The 21,960-nt window shown below is 43.3% G+C and overlaps 1 protein-coding gene across 3 annotated transcripts in view; it reads left to right on the top strand.

Annotated features, from left to right (window-relative positions):
• The window catches only part of LOC141917799 (amyloid-beta A4 precursor protein-binding family A member 1-like), a 135,478-nt gene extending 120,447 nt beyond the window's left edge, over positions 1 to 15,031 (top strand). For all 3 annotated transcript variants that reach the window (XM_074811330.1, XM_074811329.1, XM_074811328.1), the window contains 5 exons: positions 6,283 to 6,462; positions 7,235 to 7,447; positions 10,391 to 10,510; positions 11,136 to 11,276; positions 11,630 to 15,031. In XM_074811330.1, coding sequence (XP_074667431.1) covers positions 6,283 to 6,462; positions 7,235 to 7,447; positions 10,391 to 10,510; positions 11,136 to 11,276; positions 11,630 to 11,701 — 726 coding nt within the window. In that variant the 3' untranslated portion in view covers positions 11,702 to 15,031. The remainder of the gene's footprint in view (positions 1 to 6,282; positions 6,463 to 7,234; positions 7,448 to 10,390; positions 10,511 to 11,135; positions 11,277 to 11,629) is intronic.
• The last annotated feature ends 6,929 nt before the right edge of the window (positions 15,032 to 21,960 follow it).

Here is a 21,960-nt window from a genome sequence, read left to right as displayed (position 1 = left end):
CTGTATTTTAAATCACACATTTTGTATGTTACTAGACTCTCTCTCTCTCACTGGCCAGTTCAAAAAGCAAAGATCAAATTGACAGATGCCAGAGGCAGTGGTTTCTTTTCTTTCAGAATACGATAGCCTTCCTGGATCTATTTCTCAGTATTTTCTTGGCTATTCAAAAGGTGTGCTTCCATTAGAGGATTGTTGTCATTACCTTCTGTGGTTTGGTCAGATGATCTCATATTTATGTCAGACATAATCCTTCCTGTGCCAGAAAATATTATCCTGGAAAGTGCAACATGTCTGTAGCTCTAAATTAAGTGATCACTTAATAGTCTGAACAAATTCTGAGGATTTTCAGGATACTCAGTCATAGAGTAGTTCAAAAATAGCTTATAAACATTCTAAAAAATCCAAATGAGTAGGAAAAAATATAACTCAGAGTTAAGATAGACATGTATCTGTTAGCAGCAAAGATATTTCCACTCTAAAGAGCTTGTAAATCCAATGGAGTAGTGGAACCTCTTTTATATATAAATCTCACATATTTCCCTGTCATCTTTTCTTCTTCTGGGACAGCTGGGTATCTAGAAGAATTTATCCAGTTAAGTTGACTGTGATGTCTTAAGCCTTCAAACAGGTGATGGCCAAAATGTGTCCCTGTTTGGAACTGTCCTTATCTTAAAAAAAACACAACAACAACAGATTTCCCAAGTGTAGTTGGCACTGGATATTCAGAACAGCTCAGCTCCTAAAACATGGCCAAATGTTGGGTGTCTAAATGGCAGTTGATCTCTTCTTGGATGTCCATCTCGGTATGCACCTGAATGTACAAGTCCATATTTATCTCCTCTCTTGCAGATAGCGTGCTGAGATAATGAGTTGCAGTGCGCTCATCTTCTTGTCATATTGTTCTTGCCATCAAATTGTTTTGATTTGAAAGTTTGCAAAATAATACAAGTCCAGACTCTCTGTGCTGTTGACCTTTTCAGTGCCAGCAATCATGTTTTTGACATGAACAGGTTTAGAGCTAGCTTGAATAGATATAAGAGACAAACAGTTTTTATTTGGGGATTGGGAACCTTTTCCTTACTGGGACCTGAATTGGACTGCATGTGAAAACACAGCTTAGCTGTGTTCCTACATCCCCAACACACCCCCACACAGTAGGCTATGGAGTTCTCCTATCCTCTTTCCCTCCCCTTCCCCCTAACCAGAACAACACATCAGAGGGCAGATTCATTCCACACTGTGACCAGCACCCCTACACTCCACAGTGCTTCCTGCACCCAGCACTCTGGTTATGCACAGCACTGTTCTACACTCAAGTTTCCTGCACTGCTCCCATCAGCTCTGCACTCATGCCATGTTGCTTTCCACGTGTAAACAATATGTATATCATTCCAAGTTTACCTTGATCACCTCACAACAAAGGATTCCACTAGTCTGCTCTTCCTTGCTGCTTCCTTGCATGGCACAGAGATCAGAGCTTTCCCTTTACATGCCTTTGTTTTTCTACTCATCCCCATCTCTACCACCAGTAGCAGGTGGTAGGAGCTAGAATCATAGAATCAGAATGGTTTGGGTGGGAAGGGACCTTTAAAGATCATCTAGTCCAGCCCCCTCGCCATAGGCAGGGACATCTTTCACTAGATTAGCTTGCTCAAAGCCCCTTCCAACCTGACTTTGAACAGTTCCAATGATGGGACATTCACACCCTGCCTCCTGACACCCTGCCCCTTGACCAATATCGGCAGTGTAGACAGACTGCCAACACCCTGCCCCCTGACTGACATCAGAAGCATAAGCAGGATGCCACCCACATTATTTGCGTAAGATATGATTCTCTCAAATCACACTACCGTTGGTGGAGCCATGGGGCAGCACGACTCTAACCCACATTCAAAAGCCATTTGGACAATTGGCTGTTGCTGCTGGATGACCCAGACACCAAGTGTCCCTGGCAGTCCACCAGAGCCATGGCATGCTACTGATGATTGGGTGAATTGCTGTATGGACGCACTGTTGCTCATCTTTCCTACTGCCTCAGTAAAGCTTGGTTTTATAAGATGTTGTCAAACTCCATTACCATTTGGATCACAGCCACCCACAACTTCTCTGGGCAACCTGTTCCAGTGCCTCACCACCCTCATCCTAAAAAGTATTCTTCCTTATATATAATCTAAATCTACCCTCTTTCAGTTTAAAAAGGTTGCCCCCTGTTCTTTCATTACAGGCCTTGGTAAAAAGTCTCTCCATCTTTCTTATAAGCCCTCTTTATACATTGAAAGGCCACAATAAGGTCTCCCCAGAGCCTTCTCTTCTCCAAGCTGAACAGCCCCAACCCTCTCAGCCTTTCTTCACAGGAGAGGTGTTCCAGCCCTCTGATCATTTTTGTGGCCCTCCTCTGGGCCTGCTCTAACAGGTCTATGTTTGTCTTGTGCTGGGGACCCCAGAGCTGGATGCAGTACTCCAGGTGGGGACTCACCAGAGCAGAGTAGAAGGGAAATGATTCTCCTCCCACGACCTGCCAGCCGCTCTTTTTTTTATGAAGCCCAGGACACGGTTGGCTTTCTGGGCTCCAAGCGTACATTGCCGGCTCATGTCCAGCTTTTCATCCACCAGTACCCCCAAGTCCTTCTCCGCAGGGCTGCTCTCAATCACTTCAGCAGCCAGTCTGTATTGATGCTGGGGATTGCCCCAACCCAGGTGCAGGACCTTGCACTTGGCCTTGTTGAACTTCATGAGGTTTGCATGGGCCCACTCCTCAAGCCTGTCAAGGTCCCTCTGGATGGCACATCCCTTCTCTCTAGTTTATCAGCTACACCACTCAGCTTGGTGTTGTCTGCAAACTTGCCGAGAGTACACTCAATCCCACTATCTATGTCATTAATGAAGATATTAAACAGTATTAGTCCCAGTTTGGACCCTTGAGGGACACCACTCATTACTGGTTTCCACTTGGACATCGAGACATCGACTCTTTGGACATGGCTATCCAGCCAATTCCTTCTCCATCTAACAGTCCATCCGTCAAACCCATATCTCTCCAATTTAGCAGCAAGAATGTTGTGGGGGTCAGTGTCAAAGGCCTCACAGAAGTCCAGGTAAATGACATCCGTAGCTCTTCGCTTGTCCACTGATGCAGTCACTCCATCCTAGAAGGCCACTAGATTAGTCAGGCATGATTTGCCCTTGGTGAAGCCATGTTGGCTGTCTCTAATCACCTCCCTATATTCCATGTGTTTTGACATAACTTCCAGGAGGATCTGTTCCATGATCTTACCGGGCATGGAGGTGAGGCTGACTGGTTGGTAGTTCCTGGGGTCAAGAGCAAGCTATAGGCATAGGAGAGAGCCAAATAGACTAGGCGGAATGGGCTGGAAGCCCACTGAACTTCATTCATGAAATTCAACAAGGACCAATGACAAGTCCTGCACCTAGGGAGGAAGAAATCCTGGCAACAAAACAGGCTGGGGGCTGACAAGCTGGAGAGCAGCTCTGCTGAAAAGGCCCTGGGAGGTTGTCACAGTCCACTTGGTGGACTCGTGATGGTTCGTTTACTACGATCTCGAAAGTGCAAAATTAAGGTGACCAACACCAAAGGGGATAGCAGTAATCAAACAGTAAAACTTTATTGTGTTGCCTGTGAAGCGGCACGCGATAGTTAGAGATGGGTGAGAGAAAGGAGAAAAGTAAAGTTAAGTTTAGAGACAGGGGAGAGAGAGGTTATAGCTACCACCGCTGATCTCAAGACGTCCTAACGGTCCCGGGTCCAGCTGATGCTGCATCGTCGATCATCGTGATCCTTGGTGGGGAAGCTTCAAATTCTCGTTGTCCAGAGTCATCTTTTATGCTTAGTGACACACCTTGCTCCACCTCTGCCTCAGGGGTCTACGCTCTTCACAGAATTCAATTGTCATATCTCCACCCTTCTCGAGTGAGGCTACCACTTGTGCACAAGGGGGAGTGTCTGAGGCATGGTCAGTCTTGGAGGTGGGTAACCTTCAACCAGGAGGTGTGTTTTGGTATTATAATGAAGCAAAGTTCGTCTAAAGTTCATGATTTCTTCATCGATGTTATGGCAACAGTTGCGATCCATCTTTTTTGACAATGGCTATGCAATTATCTCTAACAGCTCTGGCTAGGCCCAGGTACCGAACAATAGCACAGCACTCTTTGTGCTACACGGCTCAGGCACCGAAGAACAGCACTGCACTGCCTGTACCACACGGGTCAGTGCTCAGGAGAACAGCACTGCACTGGCTGTGCCACACAGTTCTGCATTCAGGAGCCTTTGCACCACATTCCACTCCAGGGATCGGCAACTGTGTTCCAAACAGGCCGTTGTCGGGTACCTCACTGTCCATGTCCCTGATGACAATGTTGAGACAATGCTGATCTTCTGACCGACTCTTACAGGGGTCTTGGCAGACAGCAATGCTGAACATGAGCCAGCAGTATGCTCTGGCAGCAAAAGCGGCCAACAGCATCCTGGGCTGGATTAAAAGGAGCATAAGCAGTAAATTGCAGGAAATGATTCTTCTTCTCTACTCAACACTCATTAGACCACCTTTAGAATACCATGTCCAGTTTTGGGCCCCCAGCCTCTCCCAATACAAGAAAGGCATTGACAAACTGGAATGGGTTCAGCAGAAGACCATCAGGATGGTCAGGGGGCTGGAGCACTTGCCCTATGAGGAGAGGCTGAGGGAACAGGGCTTGTTCAGAGAAGATAAGGCTTCAGGGGGCCCTAACCCAGCCTTCCAATATCCATGAGGAGATCATCAAGAAGATGGAGCCAGCCTCTTCTCAGTGGTGCATGGTGGGAGGATGAGAGTTAATGGGTATATATTGAAACAAGAAAGGTTCAGAGTGGATACAAGGAAAAACGTTTTCATCATGAGGACAGTCAAGCATTGGAACAGGTTGCCCAGAGAGGTTATATAGTCTGTCCCTGAAGATTTTCAATACCTGACTAAAAACTCTGAGTAACCTGGTCTGACCTCAGAGCTGACTGCTTTGAACAGGAGGTTGGACTAGAGATCCTCTGAGGTCCCTTCCAACCTGAATGACTCTGTGATCATGGACCACTTCCAGTCACATTAAGGGCTGGATCTGCTCAATGGGCCAGTTGTTTCCACCTTTTCTATACTTCTGACATACATCTGACAGTAACTTCAAACATGGTTGTGAGAATTTTAAAGGAAAGCATGGGTGAGAAGGAAGAGTAGGAAATACCATAGCATCATAGCATAGGTGAGGTGGGACCGCACCTCTAGAGACTGTCTAGTTGAACCCCTCCTTGCTCAAGCAAGGTCCACTAGAACAAGCTGCCCAGGACTGTGTCCAGTTGTGTTTTGAATACCTCTAAAGATGGAGACTCCAAAACCTCTCTGGGCAACCTGTTCTGGTATTCAACTACACCATCACAGTAAAAAAGTGTGTTCTTAGGTTTAAGTGGCATTTTCTGTGCTTCTGTTGGTGCCCATTGCCTCTTGTCATGTCACTGGACACCACTGAAAAGAGCTTGGCTCCATCTTCTTTACACCCTCCCATCAGCTATTTATACATATTGATATGATCTCTCATGAGCCCTCTCTTCTCGTGGATGACCAGTCCCAGCTCTCACAGCCTCTCCAAATATGTCAGATGTTCCAGTCCCTGAATCATCTTTGTGGCTCTTCTCTGGACTCTCCAGTGTGTCCATGTTTCTCTTGTACTGGGGAGCCCAGAACTGGACACAGAACTCCAAGTGTGGCTGGAGTGCTGAGTAGAGAGGAAGGATCACCTCCCTCAACCTGCTGTCAACACTCCTCCTAATGCAGCCCAAGATACTTTTGCCTTCTTTTAAAGGCCTTCTCATTATCTTTTAAAATGCTGTTGTGTGTTTTCTGGAAGGTGTTTTTATTTTTTATTGATGGCTTGCCTTTGTGCCAGAAGTGAAAGCTAGCACAGGTGAGAGCTCAAGTTCTCCCTCTGGAGCCTCAGTTTCAAGTAATGCAACGGGCATAACTTTATGTTAGCAGTAGTTAGCTGTGAAAGGAAAGCTTTACTTATGTTTCTTATGTGTAGTTACTTGTTCAGCTGTGTTCACTGTGTGGATGACTATGCTGACATTCTGTTTTGCTTTTTTAATTATTACTTTAGGTTCATTTTTTTAAAAAAATATTACAGTTCCTTAACTTGTAGGCATGAACCATTTTGCAGCATGTTTATAACAGAGAAAGTTTCAGTGAATGAAACCATCAGAATGTTTGATGTTGTTCTTTTCTTCTTTGGGAATTACTACAGGCACAGCTGATTGCACAGTCTATAGGTCAAGCATTTAGCGTGGCCTACCAGGAATTTCTGAGGGCAAATGGAATCAATCCAGAAGACCTAAGCCAGAAGGAATATAGTGACTTGCTCAATACCCAGGACATGTACAATGATGACCTGATTCATTTTTCCAGATCTGAAAACTGCAAAGATGTATGTGTCTGCTTTTTTCCCATAACACCATTAAGCTCATGTATCCTGAGTTCAGGCCTGTACTGGCAGCAATTAGAAAGCTATTAGTGCTTCCAATAAGTAACCTCACTGAGGTAATTTCTATCCTTCCCAGTAGGTTTATCCTGTGGGCAATTCTGTTTTAAGAGCGAGTAGTGAACCCTAAATTTATCAGTAGTTGCATGATTTACTGTCTCTGTGTGTTCTTTTTACCAAACAATTTTCACATTTCAGACATTACATGTCAGTGAAGTGAATATACAATAGACAGTATAAAATTTTTGGAGGCACTGAGGTTGATAAGAGTGGTTGACCCCAAATTTTAAAAGGCTATATATTTGCTGCAGGTTTTATTAATGAAGATGAACACTGCAACATGTGGGTAATTGTTTCCGAAAACACAGTCACAAGTACTTTAAATCCATCCCTGACTTAGTTCTGTCCCTGTCCACCAAAGTCCATCATGCCAGGGTTTCTTCTATACCAGCTCCCTCCAGCCATATGAACAGATAAGTTCTATTTGGGGGAGATTTTGAGTTTTAAAAAATCTGTAGTTTTAATGTTATTTGATGGTTGAAGGCATTTAAACTGTGTTAAACTATATACCCTATTGTGTTTTGCTTTTGAATAAGAAAGGTATTTTGCAAATGAGAAGCCTGTGTTTGTTTATATGGAAACATTTGGGGGGTGGGATCATCAGTTCCATGGATGAGAAAAAAAGCTTTTGTTTGAAACTCTCTTTCTTATGATTCAGGTTTACATTGAAAAGCAAAAGGGAGAAATTCTAGGTGTAGTGATTGTGGAATCTGGCTGGGGATCCATTTTGCCTACAGTTATCATAGCCAACATGATGCATGGAGGACCAGCAGAGAAGTCTGGGAAACTAAATATAGGGGACCAGATCATGTCAATTAATGGGACCAGTTTGGTTGGCTTACCACTCTCAACATGCCAGAGCATTATAAAGGTACAGAGAATATTTCTGGATATTACATGTTTTAAAACCTTTGTTGGAGTAGTGGGAGAGCAAAAAGTACAGAACTATTTGTTGTTTGTTAACTCTGATCTTGTGCATTTTATAGCAGTTTCCTTTTGATGATCTTAAAGTAGAGGGCAAATTCTGGTTTACCTATTTTCTGAGCCCTAAGAAGGGAGCTATGCATTTAGCTGCTTAGACCAGGGCATGGTGCAGGACTTCAGGCCCCAAGGGAATATTTGGATCCAAAAGGAAGATGTCTGTTACTATCTGGAGGCACCTAAACTTCATAGGACAGTCTGAGACATAGGTGCCTAAAATCTGCATTGATGCAATTTTAGCCGTTTAAATGATTCCTGTGATCTAGCTTCTAGAGAACTGAGTCATTTTTTAAAAAGCTTGGGGTTTTAAAGCATATTTTAACATTTTTCTAAACTTTGAATTTAAAAGAAAAATTAAGTCTATTTTCTGTAGAACAACTTGAGTGTATTGGAAAGTATAATGTTTCTTTGAACTTGGCTAAATGGTGGGATTTTTTAATTAGAAGAACTTTCTTTTAATTGACATGAAAACATGTAAATGCAAAAAGCAGGCGAGTCAACTGGAAATGAAGAGCCTCTGGGGTAGATGCAACATACAAGAGAATGGATATTTAAACATCAAAGTTTCAGGAGGGGGAAAGATACAACCTTTGAGAATGTTGGAAATTCAGCTAAATTGTCTTCTGGGTTACCTATTGAAATAATCAATCACCACAGAACTGCCACATATTGTAGCATGTAGACATGCAATGTAATGCTATATATGACTATAGAAATCCTTCCATGTCCCTGCTGGGTAGTGGTGTTCTGCAGTAAAAAAAAAGTGTTTGTTTAGTAATTCACAAAAGAAGTATGTCTTTGTTGCCCATGGATTCCTTTCTTAATGCTTGAACTAAAAAATTTGCTATAAAGATCTGATATTCTGGTTTCTGAAAATGTAAATGCCGTGCACTGACAAGTAATAGATATTTAAGTCTCTGAGACCAACCATTCTGGATTCAATGAATTCAAATGATATCTTGTGAATGCAGTATATTAAAACCTTGGTAACAGCACCCTTTTTTTTTTTTTTCCCCTGAAGCAGAAAAAAACCCTTAAGTATCTCTGTGCCAACTTCAGCGTAACAAAGCTCACCACCCTTCATGTTATCAGCTTTGTCATACTTGTTTTCTACCCCATATCAGTTTTATTTCTAAAACTGATGTATGCTTTTCTCATACAGATGGACTTTTGCTGTGATGCATTAAGAATCTTCTGTACTTTCTCAAAATGAAAACAATCAAAAAGCTATCTTTGCTGTCTCCTGCCTTTAGAGGTCTCTCTACTCCTTTTTCATGAATACATAAGGCTGTTGCCAGAAGAACTGCTAGCCATTTATCTTTCTGTTAAGAAAGTAGTTGATGCATTTTCAGGTCTTTATAGCCATGCATCTAGAACTGTTTATAACATTTTTGGATAACACAAATGAACCCCCAAATGAGACATCAGTCATCCAAGTGTATATTTCAATGTTACAGATGCATACTAAGATTGTAAACTTTTTTAGTATGCTTTAAGGACTCCTATGAAAAGATAAGCATTTTATATAGATGAGGAGAATATCTTGTAAGTACTTCACATAAGGTTGTTTTTAAATTAGAGATGTAAGACTTGCTACTAATTGAATATAAACCATTTACAAACTGACAGATCTAGGAAGAAACTTTCCATATGTGATGGTTATTCCCTAATTGTATTATGCTACTTATGTCTTTTTCAGAAGCATCTGGTGCTAACTACTATCAGAAACAGATTCAGGGACCGTGCAACTGTCAGGTCCAGGCAGTTACAAGTATTGACTTTTCATCCCAGCAGAATGTCAGTCTCAAGTCAGTACCAAGTCTAGAGTTAGGCTCAACAAGATCAGCAGCAGTAAACTGCATGTAGAGACATCAGTATATTATCTTAGCTGTAATAGGAGTTATTTTTCTGAATGAAATCCTCATCTTGCTGAAGTCAGTGGCAGGCAACCCATTGTTTTCAATGGGACCCATATATGACTTTGTGCATATGAAAGTAATTCAAAAGCAGGTGTTAGAATTGATAAATATTAAAATGATTGAAGCTTGAAGCTACTATACTCTCTACATAACATCTCTTTCCCATATGGGTTCTGTTTATTGAAGGCTAAATGTGTGTAAATGCAACATTTAAGAGTAATGTGTGTTCAGTTCTATATGTTGTATAGAAAAAAATAATCTAACATTGGAGTTAGATTTATCTACAAGAAACAGCTCTGAATGCTTGAATATGTGTAATGGTCAGACTCTGCAATTATCTTCACTTTTATGTTTGGGTTTTCCTTCTTCATTTAGTTCTTCTGGTAGCAAAGATTTAATGGTGAATGATAAATCCAGTTTAGAAAGGAGGGGTAATGTAAATGTGAGTATTGCTTATACATGGACTTGACATTTGCATTACAGAATTGAATTACACCAGGAAAGCCACTTATTTGTAACCATTTATCTTAGCTGCATATTTTAAATTTCATTTCCTAGCCAGAATGTTTGGCAGTCAACTGCATAGACCTGCTTTTTATTTCCTTTGCTTCCTTTAGAACAATAATTTGTGTTCTCAAATGAAAAAATTGCCAACAGGAAGCTAGATTTCTTAAAACAACCACATCAACTTCTTGACAAGGAGAGGTTTATACTGCATCATTCAATTCACTGAGCATCCTGTTGCTTGTGTCTGGTATTCAGGAATCCTGTTTCATAATGATACATTCAAAGAACTGCTTATTCAGGGCTATCCCCATGTTAACATTCTAAGTATTGTTTTTCCTAGTGCTCATGTTAAATTGTTTCACTCCATCTTTGTCAGCATTTTTCATGGTGATGGTTATTTTTTGCAGGGTTTGAAAAACCAAGCCCAAGTTAAACTGAATGTAGTTAGATGTCCTCCAGTAACCACAGTCTTGATCAGGAGACCTGACCTCAGATACCAGTTAGGCTTCAGTGTACAGAATGGAATTGTAAGTAGCTTCCAGACCTTCTGGTGATACTTTTACATATGTTCAAGTTTACATATGTAATGAATTGCATTTTTTCCCTCACTGCAGCAGGGACTCAGTACACATTTTAAGTCCTAAGATATAAAAGTTGAACCGGTTATTCATCTGAATTTTTCCCCAGTCAAAAGTAGGAAAAAAAAACCTATATTTCATAGCTTTAGAATCAGAGGAGTAAAAAGTCTCATTTAGGTTAAAGAAACAAAAGTGTACGGAGAAGGCTGCTTTCAGTATGTATCATTTGTGTTTCCAACCAAACCACTGTATATGGTATCAAAAGAGTGTGTCTTTGATTCTCTCTTAATGCAAGGCTTATGCACTTTGAACTTTTTGTAAACTATGGTTCTTCATACACTCTTAAATTTTCAAACCATGAAGTAACAAGTAGCAACCATTGGTGGATGGTTTCTTTTGCTTTTGGAAGAGAATGTGTAGTACTTGATTGCTAATAAATGTTACTTTCAATCAGTGATCTACTACATTTTAGACTTTGATGCAAACACATGTATTTAAATACTGAATTATCATTTGTGGTCAAAAGCCTCTGTTCCATATGAAAACTGTGATAATTTTGTCCTTTCCCTTCCAGATCTGTAGCCTTATGAGAGGAGGTATAGCAGAGCGAGGAGGAGTGCGAGTTGGCCATCGTATCATTGAAATCAGTGGGCAGAGTGTTGTAGCAACACCTCATGAGAAAATTGTTCACATTCTCTCAAATGCTGTTGGTGAGGTAGGAGCAAGCAGTGTGCCTAGACAGTATTTCATATTTCATCATCATTGCCTCTTTTGGGTTGTTACTGTTCAAACATAAATACTAGAAGTGAGAGTGAGAACCATCAAGGTTTTTCTTATTATTGAAGTGCCCACAACGTCAGATAAAATTGAGATGGTTGATCACACCTTAAAGAATCCTTTTTCCCCAGACCTTAGTATGGATATGAAAATTCTCAGGCTTTCCCTTTCCTTTCTGTCCTATGTTACCTCAGCTAGTTTCTTCCCTAGTGCTCCCTAGACTATGGACACTCACATTTTTGGTAGCATGCCTAATAGGAGTATTGATTAACGTGTCTTATTACCTTCTAGATTCATATGAAGACCATGCCAGCTGCGATGTACAGACTGTTGACTGCGCAAGAGCAACCAGTTTATATCTAAGGCCGACACCTCACCTTCACAACATGCATGAAGGATAGTTTCCCTCATTACTGCTTCTGTTTCTAGTGCTTCATTTGTGTCCACAGATACATTTCTCTCTCTCCCCAACAATTGCTGTGTATAGAGGGGGAGGGAAAATATAGCCATGAGACTTTTTTGTTGCATCTCTATACAAGTAAAGCTTTATGCAACTGCACACATAGAGTAAATAGCAGCAGCAGTAGTGTTCATGCTAAGATTCACAAAAAGGAAGTTTTAAATGCCTATGAATAATGAATAACTGATGCTGTCATAAAACCCATTGTTCAAATGCACACCCCTTAATTTCTGTTCTTCAGGATAGTAGAACCCCAAAAGGTGCTCTGTGAGTTGGTACAGACAATGAAATTTTGACATGTTTCAGCAAATAATTCATGAGATGTGATATTTTGCAGTTGGGTCCCGGAGGTTTCTAATTTTTAAAATACTTCTTTTTCAAATGCAATGTGTCTTTTATATGCCCATTTCAGAGGTTAAATGAGGGGGGAGGGAAGTGATTTCTAAATATCCAGCAAGAATAATATTGAGAAGCTCTGCTGAGAAGCCATACATTCTAAATTCTTAATTACAGATTTGGTGCACACAACTCTGCTTGTGTATACTGACATTTTTAAATTGTGCTTGATATTTATGAAGCTTGAAAATAATAGGTCTGCACACTGTTCTAAGTAATTTTGTTACACTGAGCCAGTTTAAAAATATTTTTTGTTGAAAGTCATCTAGTTTTATTGACATTTTTCTTTAGACATAGATAAATGGGAGAAGTAAAGGTAAGATGGGAATACATTTATTTATTTATTTATTATATAAGTTAATTTGTGATTTGTTTTTCCATATGACACTTAGAGGATGTGTGAGTACTATATGGATTTCTTTGAAGAAGAAATGCAGAGATGTATGAAATGCAGATTTGATTGGTCTATAACTTATATCAGGGACAAATGGGAAAAACAGTAAAAGAATAAAGCAGCTGATGGCTCTTTTTCCTCAAGAAGAAAACATTCCATTTTGTGTAGCTACATTCTGTCTGTACTGCATACTGCTGTTTACACTGAATTTGAACCATATATTTAGACCAGGTTGATGCCTTGAATTTTCTGAAAGCAACAATTTCTGCCATGTCTTATTGTGGTATAAAGGCTCAGTGTGATTAAAAACAAGACCAGAACACATATGGGAAAAAAAAAAAAATCCCATCCTTTTTGCTTGGAAATGGTATGATGCTTATAGCCATTAGTTTCTCAATTACCATGGAATGGACTGTGCGGTGCATTGTGTTTGGAGACTAGTAATGATACCTGGACTTTATTCCAGAGATTTCATGGATGTGTGTGTACACATGCACACTTCTGCTGATGAGAGCCACAAAACCTCTGTTTTTATCTATGCACTTGGTTTCCATGTGTGGTCAGAGGTTTATTGTTTCCATTCAGAAACCACGGACATACATAGGCTGAACAGAGAGGGAGAAAATAAGCTTTATATTTCAATGGACAGTAAGGGAGACAATGGAACAGAGCATAAACCATTGTAGGAAGTGAATACATTTTAGTTTGAAAGTAGTGTACAATGACTTGATTTACTGCAGTCCTTGTTGTTGCATAATTTAATCTCAATCTCTGGAATAGCAGATCTTGCAAGAAAATGGTATTAGTATTCCAGGTTTGTATTTACTTCTGCTAGCAGACTGATGTAAATAGATTGTGAATGACTGTGATTAGAGTTTTTAATTGTAGACATCTGTCTTATGGAGATAATTTGAAAATTTTCATAACTTCTTATAAACATATTAATCTATCTAAATATGATATATAACCATATACTATTTAGTAGGTTATATACAGTGCACCCTTTTATAAGTTCCCTGAGGAAACTCAACAGTCTTGAAGACGGTTATCACACTTTTGATTCCTGCTGTGTTTTACACCCTTGACTTCACTTGTTGTTTTTGTGGTTCTGTCCAACTCATGTTGAGGGGTCTTCCCATTCACTTCAGTGGGAGATGAAGAAAACCTAAGCACACAAAAAATCGAATCATTAAAAACAAGGCTGTTTTCCTGCAATCAAGCTTATACATAATTATAAGCACCTGAGTACCAAACCTGTTAACTTCATGGTGAATAGATGCTTAAAGCTAAGCATGTGAATGCTTGTAGGATTGGAGCCTGGTGAAGAATCTTCACTGTTCCAATTAATTGTAATATGTGTATAAGATTTCTACACTGGAAAGTTTCCAGTGTGCACTCCTGATAAGTCTTGTAAACAATCCCACCATTTTAGTTTACAAAAGTAAAGATAGTTGCAAGAAAAATCATCTCAAAAGGAAGAGTTGGCCATTTTCTACAGTAATGCAGTAGTTTATTAGATGTGTGAATTCTCTATGAATTCAAAAGAATAAACTGCCATTTTACATTCCTTCTTCTGTAAAAGATCTGAAAAGCTTTTTCCCTCTTTGCTATTTCATATATTCTTATTAATGCTTCAATGTTTACATTAAGGATGAAACATCCTTTTTATTTTTATTAGCAAGTTTCGCCACTTGTTTTGAATCTTGTTTTGATTTGAGATTTGGTTGGAATTTCCAGATTTGTTTTGTTTTGTGTGTTTTTTCCTTAATTTTCTAAATGAAATCAGTTTCTGAAGATGGCAATGTGCATGAGATCTCTTGTACATATTTTGTGCAGTGCCTAGACTCTCTTGTATTATTGTTCTGTAAAAAGGTTCAATAGGCATTATTATAAAGTATTGGGAAAAGTATAGTATTGTATTTGTAACAATATTGTTCTTTGTAAACACTGAACTTGGTGATCTATATATATATAAATGAGCCTAGAACGTGAGCCTGCACATCTGAATGTACATACTCTGATGCTTTCTGTCACAGGTCTTTGACCTTTTCTCTGTAATGGAGCTGCAATGGTTTCATTTGGGGGGGAGGAGTTTGGGTTGAAGGGGAGTTGCCATCTATTTTGTCGTGATGTATTTACTGTGCTCATTCCTTTATTTAGCAGAGCACTAATGTCTAGAAGAATTGCAACAATAAAATACAGAACAAAAATACCTCAGACAAGGCTGAGAGTTTGATGATAATAATTTAGGAAGTGGCTTGCCAAAACTGAATGAATGTATGCTAAGAAGATGTCCAAATTTCTCTTCTGCCACATAGTTTGCTGTAATATATATGTGCATCTGCAGAATCGAACACATAATATTAACTATGTATTTAAAACAGCATTGGTTTAGGGTTATAAATGACAAAACTGCTCTTAAAATATATCAATAACTTACCAAGGTTGTGTCCCAGATTTCATTTTTAATTTTTGCAGCATGTGGATCTTTCCATAATTATGTTCACTATTTAAATATGCAATGCATATGGCAGAAATGTTAATTCACTAACTTTAAATGCTTTTCACTTCGAAAACAGTGTGGTGGGTTGACCCCAGCCAGCAACAAAACACCCACCTAGACGCTCACTCATTCTCCTCTCCTGTGGGATGGGGAGAAAACAGAAGGAAGTCAAGAAGTCTCAGGTATTGAAATAATAAATATTTAATAAGGAAAAAAAAAGCTGCACGCGCAAGCAAAGCAAATAGAGGAATTCATTCACTGCTTCCCTTAAGCAGGCAGATGTCCAACCACTTCATGGGAAGCAAGGCCTCAGTACATGTAACAATTGCTTGGGAAGAAAAATGCCATAACCACAAATGTCCCCCCTTCCTCCTCCTTTCCCTGATCTTTTACTGCTGAGCATGATGTCATATGGTATGGAATATTCCTTTGGTCAGTTTGGGTCAGCTGTCCTAGCTGTGTTCCCTCCCACACGACAAATCCCACCGCTGACCGACCGGGAAACCGAAACAGAAAATGAGAGAGCACGCGTCCCCTTATATACTGAGCATGACGTCACATGCTATGGAATACTCCAATGACCGATCCGGGCCCGGCCCTCTAGCTGTGCTCCCTCTCAGCCCAAGGAAAATTAACTGGCCAAAACCAGGACACCCACCCAGTTCCTTATGTGCAGTACGGGGACCTTATCTCCTTCTGCAATAGGTAGGGGTTTAGTTTGTGCAGGGCCGGGTCAGTTAACAGATCCTCTAGTGTGAACCAGCCACATGGCTTCTGCTAAATTTGCATCCCAGTGCTTGAATGTCCCAGCACCCATGGCTCTCAGTACAGGTTTTAATAGTCCATTGTATCATTCAATTTTCCCAGAGGCTAGCGCGTGATAGGGGATGTGATACACCCAGTCAATACCATGTTCCTTTGCCCAGGTGTCTATGAGGTTGTTTAGGAAAATGAGTCCCGTTGTCTGACTCAGTTCTTTCTGCTGCCACAGACCATGCTTTTCAAGGCTCAGGATGGTGTTTCGGGTGGTGGCATGGGTTACAACAATTTAAAGGTATATCCATTACAATTTCCACCCCATCCCCAGTAGTCCACACGTGGCCTCAAGTCTCCCTCCTTCTTCCTTACAAAAAATACAGGGGCACCAAGGGGTGGAGCATTGAATAAAACCCTGGGCTAAGCCATCCTCACTATAAGCCTTCAAGGCCACCACCTCTGGCCGTGACAGAAGATAGATACGACCCAAGGGGAGAGGAGTGTCTGGTAACAGCGCAATAGAACAATCATACACCAGATGGGGGGGGGGGCGGGGCAGAGGGTAGGGTCACTACTTGCTTTTGCTCAAAGACGTCCAAAACCCCCTAAATTCTGATGGCAGTGCCCCCAACAGGCTAGCAAATGGCTTGGGGGGGTTGATGCTGCCAGCACGAGACATCCGACGGGCACTAGCACCTGCCTGGAACCCTGGCCAACTACTGCCGCCAGAGCCCACTGTACCCCGCTGGCTGCGGCGGGAGTGGGGAGAGCAGCAGCAGCCCCTGCCTCAACGGCAGGAAGGTAAATTTGTCTCTGTGCCAAACAAACCATCAGATCGTGCCAGACTAACCAAGGCATGTCCAGGATGACTGGATAAAAGGGCATAGAGAGGACAGAAAAAGAAATAAACTCTCAGCATCCTGGGGCGACAGAGAGCTGCAGAAGCGCAGTCTGCCACTTAGTGGGACCCCCACTCCCGCCGCGGGTTTCCCCTCAGTTTCCCGACTCCACAATGACAGGCGCTGAAAAGGGTGATTCAGTAAAGGGCAGAAAATCCCAACTGTCCCCGAAGGTAGCCAAACCAACCATCTCCTCTGCTGAGTCCTCAGCAGGGGGAGAAGGGGACTGGGCAAACCCTGCCCCGATTTGCATCGCTTCCCCTACTGATGTCGCGAGGAGCAGAGCCAGGAATGGTAGGGCGGACTCGGGGAGTGGACACACACGCCCCAGCCCCAGCACTGCCAGAATGGTGCCTTCTCCTCCCCCCTGCCACGCAGAGAGAGTAACCAGGGGGAGTGGGGGCCCAAAGCCAGAGCAGAACCAGGCAAGTGAAGGAGCTACACCACTTCAAGATGCACGTTTAATGTCAGTCTGCAAATCTGCCGAAGCCAACCCCCAGGCTACATCTTTACAGACATCGCCGGCCAGGCCATGAATATAGAGAGGTAACAAAGGGCCATCCCCCCAGTTCAGCTCCGATGACATGCAGATTGACATAGAATCAGAATTATTTAGGTTGGAAAAGACCTTTAAGAGCATCAAGTCCAACCGTAATCCTAACACCAAGCCAATCCTAACACCAAGCCAATCTCATCCTGGGCTGCATCAAAAGAAGTATGGCCAGCAGGTCAAGGGAGGTAATTCTCCCCCTCTACTCTGCTCTGGTGAGACCCCACCTGGAGTACTGCATCCAGCTCTGGGGCCCCCAGTGTCCTGTTAGAGCGGATCCAGAGGAGGGCCACGAAAATGATAGGAGGGATGGAACACCTCTCCTCTGAAGAAAGGCTGAGAGGGTTGGGGCTGTTCAGCTTGGAGAAGAGAAGGCTCTGGGGAGACCTTGTTGTGGCCTTTCAATACTTAAAGGGGGCTTATAAGAAAGATGGAGAGAGACTTTTTACCAAGGCCTGTAATGAAAGGACAGGGGGGAACTTTTTTAAACTGAAAGAGGGTAGATTTAGATTATATATAAGGAAGAATTCTTTTTACGATGAGGGTGGTGAGGCACTGGAACAGGTTGCCCAGAGAAGTTGTGGATGCCTCAACATTGGAAGTGTTCAAGGTCTGGTTGGACAGACCTCTGAGCAACCTGATCTAGTGAAAGATGTCCCTGCCCACTAGATGATCTTTAAGGTCCCTTCCAACCCAAACCATTGTATGATTCTATGATTCTAATTCTTAAACCACTATTCTCTTTCAATAGTCTTCAGTATGATATATTCTTAACACCTAACACAACTTGAATAAAAACCATCTAATTGTGATATGTTTGTCCTTACAGTAAATCCTGGGACAGCCCGTGTGAAGACTGAAAAATATTTGTATTATTATAGGTTGACTTAAAACCAACATAGTAATATTGGAAAATTATCTATGCACAAGATTCTGATATTATAAAAAATAAGATCTTTTTAAAGCATAAGAACATAGAGAACACCCACAGAATTTAAATTCAGGAGAAATTAAAGGGATGGTTGGTGAATATTTCCAGCTCCGGTATCAACAGAACTTTTAAATTTCTTGTGCCTCATGAGAAGGAACATGAAGTACATGAAGCAAGAGTCAACAGGGGAGTATTTCGACTAGGGCACAGCGATCACGAAATAATAGAGAGTCTCTTAGAGAGGCCAGGAGAGGGCTAAGCAGAACTGACATCCTGGACTTTGTCTTGTTTAGGCACCTGCTTGACAGAATCCCTTGGGAGACGGTCCTGAAGGGTATAGGGGTCCAGGAAGGCTGGACACTCTTTAAGAAGGAAGTCTTAATGGCACAGGAGCAGGCGGTGCCCAGGTGCTGTAAGAGAAGCCGGCGGCAGAGGCGGCCACCCTGGCTAAACAGGGAGCTTTGGCTGCAACTCAGGGAGAAAAGGAGAGTTTACACCCTTTGGAAGAAGGAGCTAGCCACTCACAGTGATTACAAAGAGGCTGTGAGGCTATGCAGGTCGGAAATCAGGAGGTCTAAAGCCCAGCTGGAAATTAATCTGGCTTCAGCAATCAAGGACAACAAGAAATGTTTCTATAAGTATGTCAGCAGCAAAAGAAAGGCCAGGGACAGTCTCCATCCCCTGCTAGACGCAGGAGGAAACATGGTAACAAGTGATGAGGAGAAGGCTGAGGTCCTTAATGCCTTTTTTTGCCTCAGTCTTTAATAGCAAGACTAGTTGTACTGAGGGAATCCAGCCTCCTCAGCCAGAGGACAGAGACTGGGAGAACGATCCCCCCGCATTCCAGGAGGAGACAGTCAGTGACCTACTGCATCACATAGACACACACAAGTCTATGGGACCGGATGGGATACACCCGAGGGTGCTGAAGGAGCTGGCTGGGGTGCTCGCCAAGCCGCTTTACAGCATTTACCAGCAGTCCTGGCTGACCGGGGAGGTCCCGACAGATTGGAAACTGGCCAATGTGACGCCCAAGGGTCGGAAGGATGATCCGGGAAATTACAGGCCTGTCAGCTTGACGTCGGTGCCCGGGAAGCTGATGGAGCAGCTCATCCTGAGTACCATCATACAACACGTGCAGGACAACCAGATGGTCAGGCCCAGTCAGCATGGGTTTATGAAAGGCAGGTCCTGCTTGACAAACCTGATCTCCTTCTACGACAGGGCAACCTGCTTATTGGATGAGGGAAAGGCTGTGGATGTTGTTTACCTGGACTTTAGTAAGGCCTTTGACACCGTTTCCCACAGCATTCTCCTGGCGAAACTGGCTGCTCGTGGCTTGGATGGGCACACGCTTTGCTGGGTAAAAAACTGGCCGGATGGCAGGGCCCAAAGAGTGGTGGTGAATGGAGTTAAATCCGGTTGGCGGCCGGTCACGAGTGGTGTCCCCCAGGGCTCGGTTTTGGGGCCACTCTTGTTTAACATCTTTATTGATGATCTAGACGAGGGGATCGAGTGCACCCTCAGTCAGTTTGCAGATGACACCATGTTGGGTGGGAGTGTTGATCTGCTCGAGGGTGGGGAGGCTCTGCAGAGAGACCTGGACAGGCTGGAGCGATGGGCTGAGGCCAACTGGAGGAGTTTCACTAAGGCCAAATGCCGGGTGCTGCACTTGGGCCACAACAACCCCCAGCAGCGCTACAGGCTTGGAGAGGAGTGGCTGGAGAGCTGTCAGTCAGAGAGGGACCTGGGGGGGGGTGACTGCCAGCTGGCTGAACAGGAGCCAGCAGTGTGCCCAGGTGGCCAAGAAGGCCAATGGGATCCTGGCTTGCATCAGCACTAGCGTGGCCAGCAGGGACAGGGAAGGGATCTTACCCCTGTGCTCGGCACTGGGGAGGCCGCCCCTCGATGAGTGGGTTCAGTTTTGGGCCCCTCACTCCAAAAAGGCCATTGAATGACTCGAGCGTGTCCAGAGAAGGGCAACGGAGCTGGTGCAGGGTCTGGAGCACAGGTGTGATGGGGAGCGGCTGAGGGAACTGGGGGGGTTTAGTCTGGAGAAGAGGAGGCTGAGGGGAGACCTCATGGCCCTCTACAACTCCCTGAAAGGAGAGTGCAGAGAGGGGGGATGAGTCTCTTGAACCAAGTAATAAGCGATAGGACAAGAGGGAATGGCCTCAGGTTGCACCAGGGAAGGTTTAGACTAGATATTAGGAAGCATTTCTTTGCAGAAGGGGTTGTTGGGCGTTGGAATGGGCTGCCCAGGGAGGTGGTGGAGTCCCCATCCCTGGAGGCTTTTAAGAGTAGAGTCGACATAGTGCTTAGGGCTATGGTGTAGTTGGGAACTGTCAGTGTGAGGTTAATGGTTGGACCAGATGATCTTCAAGGTCTTTTCCAACCTAGATGATTCTGTGATTCTGTGATTTCCTTATCAAAGTTTTTATAAAGCCAGAGGTTGTGTTAGGGGCAGGCCAAATCTGGTAGCCCAATAGAGGCAAGGCTGCTGCAGCTCCAGGTCCAACCAGTAGAGAGGCTGAGCATGTATTCCCAGTAGACACACAAATACACATATACAGTAAATACACACACACAAATATATATGGCCAGCTTCACAGATAAACACAGACATACTCAGCACTCACACAAACACAAAAAGCACCAATGGCCTCATCCTTTTCCCCTCTCTAGTAGTTCAACATGAAGGTCCACTAGTGGGAGTATATATACATATTTACAATGTGGATCCCTCCAGTAGCTGGGCTCACACATTCAGTCTGCCCAGTAGCTGCCCCTGGATCCCAGTCTCCCCAGTTGCTGGCACCTGGGCATACAAGCTCCCAAGGCTGCAGTCCCACTCCAGTTGCTGGTACAGACACACACACATGCACACAGAGAGCTTTCTGGAAGTTGGCCAGGACTCTCCTGGTCCCTCTGGTAGCCAGATCCTCCTGTGGTCTTGCCCTTAGAGACACACACACACCTGGCTTCCAGGCTATTTCACCTACTCACTGGCTAGTCCAGCTTGATCTTCGCTAGTGCTCGCACACTCACTCACACACCTGCTCTCACTCCAGTTCATGGCATCCAGGTACACAGGTCCTCCGACCTCTGGTTTGACTCCAGTTGGTGGCACTCAGACCCCATGCACACAAAATAGGGCCCTCCCTCACCCAGGAAAAGAGTTAGAAAGGAATTTAATAAGAAGATAGGACAGATTGAGCTGATCAGGTGCAGGGCATGGCCAGACAAGCATACTGACCACCCAACTATTTACACTCAACTGGCCCTTTTTATCCCCTTATCTCTCTATTTTCCCACACTTGTTCCTCCCTAAACCTACTTGATCCCCCCGTTTCCCTGCCTTTGGTGGTTCCTCTAAACATCCTATAATAAGTCCTGTGTGACCCCAAGATGCTTTTCCCCTGCATCCCATAATGTGTCCCACCCCCTAGGCAGCAACCACCCTTAGTCTGAAAGGTTATCTGGAGAGCTGCTTCCGATAACTCATGGTGATGGGTTTCATACCTGGAGACTGGGACTGAGGCTCTCCTGGGAGAGCCCTAGGAAAGACCTGGACAGGGAGTACCTTCCTCTGAGTCTGTAATTTGGGTTCCCCTGCCTGCCTTAGTGCCTCTGTGCTCCTCTGGTCTTGTGAAGATGGGCCTTTGATGAGCTGATAGGTCCTGTGATGGGCCAGGGAGTAGCTGGGGCAGGGTATTATTTAGGTTCCCCCACC

Source organism: Strix aluco, chromosome W (assembly GCF_031877795.1).
Source record: "Strix aluco isolate bStrAlu1 chromosome W, bStrAlu1.hap1, whole genome shotgun sequence".
Lineage (NCBI taxonomy): Eukaryota > Metazoa > Chordata > Aves > Strigiformes > Strigidae > Strix > Strix aluco.
This window is presented reverse-complemented; position numbering and strand designations above follow the sequence as displayed.